Here is a 9,422-nt window from a genome sequence, read left to right on the forward strand (position 1 = left end):
ACCCCCACCTTCTGTTTTTGGGGCTGCCAAATTTGGCCAAGGCAATATTTTGTTCGTTTGGCAGGCCGTTAGAGATTTGCAAAAGGTAAAACTGTAAAATGCATTTCGGTTGCCTTAAATGGAGCGGGGAAAAGTCGGCAGAACGCACGATAACGAAAGAAAAGTGCAAACATTGTTGCCGAACCACAACGAGTGTGCAAATTTGCCTTTCGATGCCGGCCTGAAATCCGAAGACTGCTGAAATGCATTCGAAGCTCGGCCCCGCACAACAATTGGCCAACAATGGCAGAGTGGCAACGAGGAGGAAATCTGCCACTGCCCGACCCGATAATCGCCTGGCACTCGAAGGCTGCTCCTATGATTTTAAGTGGACGTTATACCAGGGTATTCGCCAATAATTGCAGTTGCAAATATGAGTTTTCCCATTCGCCATTTCCCCGTTTTCCATTTCCCAGGCCTGCCCAGCTGCAAAGTTCTCGGCCGGCAATTGCCGTAATGAGCAATAAGTTCCTTCGTTATTTATTCAGTAATTCCACACCTCGTATGCGTATAAAACAGTTCACAGTTCCAGGTGAGTCGACACTCCCAGAGTTTGCATTGGATTGGATCGCAAGATGACTGAGCTGCCGAGAGAACGGATAAAGGGAAATTGGCATCGAATGGTGAGACCGTTTTTTGAAGGTTGGGCTGTCCTCAAGGATCCCAATGCTCGATCCCAACACATTATCGCCTACTGGACTCGGGATCAAGTTAGGTGAGATATATAGAGGTATATCAAAGCCTGTATTTGAGCCTTCTATATTGTAGGGCCCTGGGTCTTTACATGAGCTCGGAGCATCGGCGTCTGGACAATAATGTGGCCTGGCAGTCGTACATCTTGGCGCAACTAGCCCTTAGCATAGTATCCCTTTTCTATGGTATCCATGAGTCCCTGTCCAAGGGCGATATTGTCAATCTGGGACGAGATCTAGTCTTCACAATAACGGTTCGATAAAGTAGCCTGTTTATTTCGCAGTCTGACTAACTACAGCACTTAGTGCATATTCATATGCTTTAGATTGGCGTTTTTGGCTCAGTATGGTGATGACGTTGATATGGTAGTCAATACCCTCGAGGACTTTCATCACAGGACAATAAAAGGCCCGGGAAGTAAGGAGGTGCAGGCCACCAAGCGTATGCACTTCCTGCTGTTTATGGCCTTGATCGTTATCTGGATGACTTTTCTTGTGCTTTTCATCCTGATAAAGATATCAACGCCCTTTTTCATGAAATCACAGACACTGCCCTTCCACGTCGCCTGGCCCTTTAACCTGCACGATCCCACGAAGCACCCGATTACCCATGCCATCATCTTGTAAGTCAGAGCACCACCATGCTGTATTTCCTAATTTGGCTTGGCTGGGTGGAGAACATGGGTGTGTCCATTTTCTTCGAGTTGACTTCCTCCCTCAGGGTGCTTTCTATCGAGCTGCGAAACCTCGGGGGTCTGTGCCAGGGCGATGAGAAGCTGCTAACTACAGAGCTTCATCGACTGGCCAAGTTCCACCAGCAGATCATCCTGTAAGCTCTTGCAAAACTTAAAAACTACTTGTCTAACGTTTGTCAATTTCCTAACAGCCTTTCAGAACATTGCAACGATATATTCAACAAAGCCTTTATCTTGCAAATGCTGGTCAACTTCGCTCTCGTCTCATTGTCGCTCTTCGAAGCATTGGCAGCCCGGAAGGATCCCCAAGTGGCAGCCGAGTATCTGGTGCTAATGATGATGACCCTGGGTCACCTCTCTTTCTGGTCGAAATTCGGTGATATGTTTTCCGAAGAATCGGAGCAAGTGGCCTTTGCTGCCTACGAGGCTTATGACCCGACTGTTGGATCCAAAACCATCCATCGGCACTTTATATTCTTTATTCAGAGAGCTCAACAGCCGCTTATGATGAGTGCCAGTCCTTTTCCCCCTTTTAACATGCAGAACTACATGTTTGTAAGTAAATTGCAAAGTGGCAAGAATGCTTTCTCGAAAATGTTCTTTTGCAGATTATGAAGCAATGCTATTCAATTCTAACAGTGCTGACAAACACATTGGACTAGACCATATATATTTCTTACAGTTTTTAACTAGATTTTTAACGTACTGGACCTCTGAACACCCATACAAAAGAATATTTGATTTTCAAGCACCTTGCTTGGAAAATAAAAGCATTATTAATCCATCCCAACTCTGTAAACGAAACCGATCGTTTTGGGCCACTCGAAGAAAGTTCTGCAAGGAGCCTGCATTTTATGCATGCGACCCCAAAAGGTCGCCGCTGCATTTGCTGCAACTTCGAAGAGTGGTTCAGGCCGGCCGAAGATTGGGCACATAAATTGCAATTGTGTGGAGCTCGAACTGGAAGCTGGTTTTCCTTCAGAGCGATGGTTGCTGGCTGCCGGTTGCTGGCGTTTGACTGCTCCGTCATTAGCTTGATTGAATCTTATTGTTGGCAATTAACCTTCGCTGCGATGGGGCCAAGAGTCTGAGGGTCTGTGGGGCTACGATCCTGACATTCTGCGGCCTGGACGAGCCGAATAACTTCATTTGGCACGACAACATGGCATAACATGTCATCTTCCTGGGCCAGACTAATTGCCAACGACAAGCAGGCCCAATTAATTAGCAAACGCCAACGTGCTTAGCCAGTTCCAATATCGCATTTACTAACATTTGCATCTGCACGGGTGAAAACCTGTAGGTGCTGGCCACGAAAAGTGAAAAGCGCTCCAAATTTTAAACTGGATCCAGAAAGTTTGGCTAACAGAAATTCACTGTTGGATCATAAAGCCTATAACATTTCTCTGCTTACTTGCATAAAAACTATTCTTATTAATCTACTATAAATTGATTTACGAAAAGTATAACGTTCAACTTACGATCAGCTTATGGTTTCTTATCCATATCCTAGCCTTAAAAACAAAAGTATTCTTTTTAAGACATTAAAAAAAGCTGGGCTGAAGAGGTTCTTAATCATATATTTATTTTAAGCTGTAAGATGTTCTTGCTATACTCTTTTTATACAAAAAACTAGGCCCCACTGTGAGGCGACAAAGTTGAACAGCAACCGATTTGTCAGGCTGCAGTTTCTTTTCTCGTTGTGGCTCATTTAAGACCCACTTCCTATTACATTTGAATATTCGCCATAGCAATTGCTATTGCATTTTGCCTGTGTTTATTTACTTGGACTACTCCTTCAGCGCCTCTTCGGCCCCCGAAAGAGCCAACTTCTTGGCCGTTTTCCATCTAAATTGCATGCAGCGCCTTTGTCATGACATGACAGCAGCCTAATTCATCATTATGGTTACACAGGACCGACTGCATCGATGGGGCTAAAGACTGGGGGATCGGTTTCGGGTTCGGGAGCGCGGAATCGGGGATTGGAGACTGCGGATTGCGGATTGAGAGAGTTTTGTCGCGACTTTCGCTAGACGGTTGGCCAGAGATGCAGTTGCGAAGTTGCCAGTTTTGCATCTGAACAGCGATCGCGGTGGACTCGGAGTCCGACGTGATTCATTCATGCGCAGTAGTTGGATTTTCGCTTGCATGCAGCTGGCAACCACGATGATGACGATAATGATGATGCATGCGCCCGGGCCTAGGAGCTGGTTAGATTTGCAGACCGGGGACGCAGGAAGTGGGGCTGGGCTCTGCCACAAGATGCACTTTAGAAGGCAAAAGTGCACTGTCGATAGGCTGATGATTCGCCTGTCGACATTCAACGAGTCGGGCCAAGACGACGACATTATCGTCGGCAGAAGTCAGGGATGTCAGTGGGAGCTCCGGGACGAGCTCGGTTATTTGTATGGTTTATTATCTCTGCACAATATCGCTCATTGTGGGGGCTTGTCAAGGGGCTGGCGGGAAAGTTGGTTATTGAGGGCCCAGACCCCTCAAAGTGAAACTTCTGAGTCGCACAATCGCAGAAGTATGAATCTGACTTACGACGCGGGATTTAAATGGGTTCAAACGCAGTCAAGTACACTTGGCAAAAGTGCTCAAAAGGTGTATTGAAGAGGTTCTATAACTTAAAATACAAGCGTAGTTGGCCTAGATATAGTTTCCCATTCAGCATAAATCACGGAACTTAATCACAGATTAATTAGTAGGAAATAAAAGGAGCTGCTCGTTGTTTTTAAACATAAACAGGAAGAGGGGACCATGGACATGTTAAATTGAAAAAATAATAGAGCCCAACTCAAACTGGTTACCCAAGGAACCCAATGCGAATAAGAATTTTACCTATCAAGAATGACATCTCGACTACCTCGGTTCATTTCCTCTCATGTCAAGCGAACCACTGCGAGCAGCAGATGCTTATCGAGTGGCCAAAGTCGTGTGACATTGTAAGTCGGCGCGAATAACCGACCCAGTTAGGAGGCCGCTTTCCGTACACCCAATTTGCTGACATGCGCCGCTTCCCGCGAAAACAGCGAAAAGGTGTCAGACATTCGGTCCGGATTCGGTGGCCGGGCCTCTTAATCATCGAACTCGAACCGAGCAGGACAAATGCCATGCACGACTTCATTATTAGGCAGCCCCATATGCACATCATCATCGTCGTTGCCATGGACTCGTGACATGGCCTCCAGATTGGGGCTAGTCGGGCTAGTCAGCGCCTCTCTGATTAGTTTTCCCCAGCTCCCGGGCTCATTTCCCTCTCATCAAGACACGAAAATGTCCCTCAAATTTGTTGTTTGTCAAGCCAGCAGCGGCGCGGCCATTAAATTCCTGCCGGCTTCTGGGGGCTGTCGCTAATGAAGTCATAAAACCGCATGACATTTTCGATGCCTCCGAGGAAAGCCCCACGGATCTCACTTTTTGTCATACGATCTTGTTGGTCTCTTGTCCGCACACTCAGCTGTCCTTTTGCCCGGGCCAGTTCAATCGCTCCAATATGCAAATGCCCATTCACCCGCCGCCACCCACGGATGCGGACTGGGGACGTGAAAAGAGCGACCAATCCATATGACCATATGTTCATATCGGACCCCGAATCTTTCGCTTTCGATTGCGCCGAGCTGCGCCCTGCGCCCGAGACTCAGGAAACTCCAAGGCTCAACTCCACTCCACTCAAGTCACCTCGACTAAGCCCGGCTTTATCTGCATTTCATTTCGTTTCGCCGGCTCCGCTTCGTGCTGCAAATATGCAAAAATGCTGCAATCTGCGGACAGCACGTTCGGAGGGCCTTTCGTGTCATAAATGGCATAAATATTCCTTCTTGACCGGGCAACCTAAATATTTCCAGCTCTGCGGATGCTGCTTCTCTCGCTGTGGCAAAGTGAAGGAGAAAAATCATTTTATAACAATGCGAACTTTCACTTTTTCGCATTTCGCGAGATCTCCACCGAAATCGAAATTAAATCGTTTTTCATTTTTATGTGCTGGAGAATTATTGACGGTGGCGGCGGGGTTCGGTTTGAAGGAAATAATAAATAATGAAAAATGCAAGAATTATTTAGTATGTAAATTTTGTAAAAGCAATTAGAGTTTCCCGAAGCAGATGTTAAGTTCTCGCCCAGTAATTGCTGTAAATGCCCATCTTTTTTTGCTTATTACTACAAAACAGGAAAAAATTACAATAGGTTTTGATATTGTCCACGAATTGGTTAAAAATAGATAGCCTTAAAGTTGTGTGATCACAACGAACCTTTACGCACTAATTGTTTATAAGTTTAATAAGTGTGAGGAAGTGTGTCGAATTTTTTGGTAACCCTTTATGAGTTTTATGGGAACTCATACCTTTTTTTCGGTGCATTGCCACTTAATACTTACTTCTAAGAGTGTTTCCGGTGCACTCGCAAGACAGAAGTGTTGCGAAATGGACTTACGTGGCAACTTGGATAGATTTCTCATATTTTACATCGATGGCTGGAAGATATTTAGGGATCCCCAACTGGAGTCTAAGCACTCTTCAGTTCATTATTGGAGGGAACAGATGAAGTCTGAGTATTTTAAATTTAATTGAGACTAAAATATTTTTTAATGCCGTTTGTAGAGCAATGTTTTTTTACACAACCTTCGAGGAACGACGGTTACCCTATCGACTCATTTGGCACACTTTGGTGTTTATTCAAGCTGTCATATTCTTTGCTTCAATGTTGTACGGTCTAACGGAATCGATAGGAGACAATGTTGAAATGGGTCGAGATCTGGCTTTTATCATTGGGGTGAGACAAATCTTTTCTGTTTCAAAGCAGACAAAATAAATAACATTACTTTCCAGGCATTTTATATTATTTTCAAAATATTTTATTTTAATTGGTACGGCGATGGTCTCAATGAGGTCATCAACGACTTGGAGGCATTGCATCCCTGGGCACTAGAGGGTCCAGGTGCTGTCGATTTTCGACCTGGCAAGCGCTGGTACTTCGTGATGGCCTTTTGTTTATCATCGTCTTGGGGGCTCTTCTTGTGCATTTTTCTCGTACTCCTGATAACATCACCCATGTGGGTCCAGAACCAGAACCTTCCCTTTCACGCGGCTTTCCCCTTTCAATGGCACGACAGATCGACTCACCCCGTCACACATGCCATAATCTATTTGTTTCAGAGTTTTCTTGGGACATATACTTTAACATGGCTGCTGTGCGTGGAGGGAATTTCAGTTTGCATTTACGGAGAGTTAACCTTTGCCATCGAAGTTCTATGCCTCGAACTTCGAAACCTCCACCGGAGATTCCATGACAACGAACAGCTGAGACTGGAGATGATTCGATTGGTCAGGTTCCACCAGAAGATTGTTGAGTAAGCATTAAATCTAGAATCATAATATATTCATATGTCCAATGTATATAACGATCAAGATCCTGATCCTGGATCAAATATATAGCACATAGACTTTCTAATCGAAACTTTCATCTATTTTCCTAATCTACTACATACTTAAAAATGAAATTTTCAGAATTTTGGACCGTACCAACGAGGTTTTTCATGGGACTCTCATAATGCAAATGGCGGTTAACTTCTCCTTGGTCTCTCTATCGGTTTTAGAGGCAATGGAGGCCCGAAAAGACCCCAAAGTGGTGGCTCAATTCGGAGTCCTAATGCTGCTCGCCTTGGGACATCTGTCCATGTGGTCGCTTTGTGGAGACATGTTATCCCAAACATCGTTGAAAATTTCGGAGGCTGCATACGACGCCTATGATCCCACCAAGGGATCCAAGGAAAATTATCGCCTTCTCTGCTTGATAATTCGACGCGCCCAGGATCCACTGATCATGAGAGCTAGCCCGTTTCCGCCATTTAATTTAATAAACTACACCGCTGTAAGATCCTTAAGTAAAGAAAGCTCTTATGTTAATATAAAACGATTTTTCAGATACTCAATCAATGCTTTGGAATACTGACATTTTTATTAAACACTCTGGATTAATCTAGACTCTAGAAGAATAAAAAACATATTCATATAATTAGAATTATTATATACATCAAATAAAAAAAATTATAATATAAATAAACAAAAAGAAATTATTATTTATGTTCGGAGCCCATTGTCCCTCGATAAAATATGAAAAGTAGAAGTTTGAATAGGAAATAAACCAGAATAAATTCTATATGCAAATTTGCGAAGGCTAATTGAACTCCTCGAAACATATGTTAAGTTCTCGCTTGGTAATTGCTTTAAGTGGGCATAATTTTGTCTTACACCTACACAGAAAAAAATGTTGGTAAACGTATTAATTATATATAAGATAAGCAATTTTAAGAAACCTTACCTCTTAGGATCTTTTTGCTCATAAATTAAGATCTAATGGAAATTTTAAAACATTTTAAGAACATTAACGTGACATTGTGTTTTTTTCTGTGTACTCCATGAATTAGGTATAATAGCTCCTTCTCATTGCCATTACACAATCACTTAAGTAGCAGCGGCGTTTCGAAATGGACTTACGTGAAAACTTGGATCGCTTTCTGATATTTTATTTCGATGGCTGGAAAGTTTTTCGAGATCCTCAACTGGAGTCCAGGCATTCTCCAGCGTACTTTTGGAGGGAACAGATGAAGTCAGAGTAATGTAGAACTCTTTGTGTTTAGAATCTAACTAAATTGTGTTAGCAGGGCAATGTTGTTGTACACAACCTCGGAGGAACGTCTATTGCCCTATCGATCCTTTTGGCACACGTTGGTGGCTATTAAATCCTTCGTTTTTATGGCTACAATGTTGTACGGCCTAACGGAATCGATAGGCGACAATGTTCAAATGGGTCGTGATCTTGCTTTCATTATAGGGGTTGGAAAAACATATCACATGAAGACAAATATCATACGTTACAAAGGTCCTTTATTTCAGATCTTTTATATTACTTTTAAGATTTTTTATTTTCTTCGATATGGCGATGCTCTTGACGAAGTGGTCAACGACCTGGAGGCGTTTCACCCTTGGGCGCAGCAGGGTCCTCATGCAGTAGACTATCGATCTGGCAAACGTTGGTACTTCGTGCTGGCGTTCTTCGTATCGACGTCCTGGGCGCTCTTCTTGGTTATATTTCTCGGACTTCTTGTGACATCACCGATGTGGGTCCAGAACCAGAACCTTCCCTTTCACGCGGCTTTTCCCTTTCAATGGCACGATAGATCGACTCACCCCATCACCCACGCCATAATCTACTTGTTCCAGTGCTATTTTGCAGCGTATGCTCTTACCTGGCTTTTGTGCATGGAGGGCCTATCCATATCCATTTACGTGGAAATAACCTTCGCCATCGAAGTCCTGTGCCTCGAACTTCTTAGCCTGCACCGCAGATGCGATGGCAATGAGCAGCTGAGATTGGAGACGAACCGCTTGGTCAGGTTACATCAGAAGGTTGTTGAGTAAGTGGAAAGCTTTCAAAATAGAACCAGAACTGTATTTTATTTCTTTATTAGGATTTTGGATCGGATAAACGACGTTTTTCACGGGACCCTCATTATGCAGATGGGCGTTAACTTCTCATTGGTCTCCTTATCAGTTTTGGAGGCCATGGAGGCCCGAAAAGATCCCAAAGTGGTGGCCCAGTTCGCAGTCCTAATGCTCCTCGCCTTGGGGCACCTGTCCATGTGGTCCCTCTTTGGAGATTTGCTATCCCAGACCTCCTTGAAAGTTTCTGAGGCTGCTTACGAGGCTTACGATCCCACCAAAGGATCTAAGGAAGTTTACAGAGACCTCTGCCTCATTATTCGACGGGCCCAGGATCCACTTATAATGAGGGCCAGCCCCTTTCCCTCATTTAATTTTATTAACTACACTGCTGTAAGGAACTTAAATATGAATAATTACATCCTTGTAATGCACTACTTTACTGCTTTTCAGATACTCAATGAGTGCTTTGGAATACTCACATTTTTATTAAATACCCTGGATTAAGCTTATTATTAAGTAAAGAAAACCATTTCAAATTGAATACGATTTCG

The 9,422-nt window shown here is 43.8% G+C and overlaps 3 protein-coding genes across 3 annotated transcripts; all 3 read left to right on the forward strand.

Moving 5' to 3' along the window:
- The first annotated feature begins 614 nt into the window (after positions 1-614).
- LOC108028220 (odorant receptor 65a) lies at positions 615-2,088 on the forward strand. The gene is given in 6 exon segments (XM_017099886.1): positions 615-754; positions 808-985; positions 1,038-1,350; positions 1,353-1,560; positions 1,618-1,981; positions 2,035-2,088. Coding segments are annotated over 6 exon segments (1,257 nt in total).
- Positions 2,089-5,850: 3,762 nt separating this feature from the next.
- Positions 5,851-7,475, forward strand: LOC108028189 (putative odorant receptor 65b). Its single transcript, XM_017099850.2, has 5 exons — positions 5,851-5,972; positions 6,028-6,199; positions 6,256-6,776; positions 6,934-7,297; positions 7,351-7,475. Exons 1-5 carry the CDS (start codon positions 5,851-5,853, stop codon positions 7,402-7,404), a joined length of 1,233 nt encoding a protein of 410 aa, XP_016955339.1. The 3' UTR covers positions 7,405-7,475.
- A 438-nt stretch (positions 7,476-7,913) lies between these two features.
- Positions 7,914-9,375, forward strand: LOC108028646 (putative odorant receptor 65c). Its single transcript, XM_017100571.1, has 5 exons — positions 7,914-8,035; positions 8,091-8,262; positions 8,323-8,843; positions 8,898-9,261; positions 9,322-9,375. The coding sequence occupies exons 1-5, from the start codon at positions 7,914-7,916 to the stop codon at positions 9,373-9,375; spliced, it is 1,233 nt and encodes a 410-aa protein (XP_016956060.1).
- The last annotated feature ends 47 nt before the right edge of the window (positions 9,376-9,422 follow it).

This window comes from Drosophila biarmipes, chromosome 3L, assembly GCF_025231255.1.
Source record: "Drosophila biarmipes strain raj3 chromosome 3L, RU_DBia_V1.1, whole genome shotgun sequence".
Classification (NCBI taxonomy): domain Eukaryota; kingdom Metazoa; phylum Arthropoda; class Insecta; order Diptera; family Drosophilidae; genus Drosophila; species Drosophila biarmipes.

Bases quoted from the DNA above. Each gene is read 5' to 3' on its own strand.
- LOC108028189 (XM_017099850.2), top strand. From the start codon at position 5,851: ATGGACTTACGTGGCAACTTGGATAGATTTCTCATATTTTACATCGAT. The intron at 6,200-6,255 runs GTGAGACAAATC...ATTACTTTCCAG, and splicing joins ATCTGGCTTTTATCATTGGG to GCATTTTATATTATTTTCAA. The intron at 6,777-6,933 runs GTAAGCATTAAA...TGAAATTTTCAG, and splicing joins TTCCACCAGAAGATTGTTGA to AATTTTGGACCGTACCAACG.
- LOC108028646 (XM_017100571.1), top strand. From the start codon at position 7,914: ATGGACTTACGTGAAAACTTGGATCGCTTTCTGATATTTTATTTCGAT. The intron at 8,263-8,322 runs GTTGGAAAAACA...CCTTTATTTCAG, and splicing joins ATCTTGCTTTCATTATAGGG to ATCTTTTATATTACTTTTAA. The intron at 9,262-9,321 runs GTAAGGAACTTA...ACTGCTTTTCAG, and splicing joins ATTTTATTAACTACACTGCT to ATACTCAATGAGTGCTTTGG.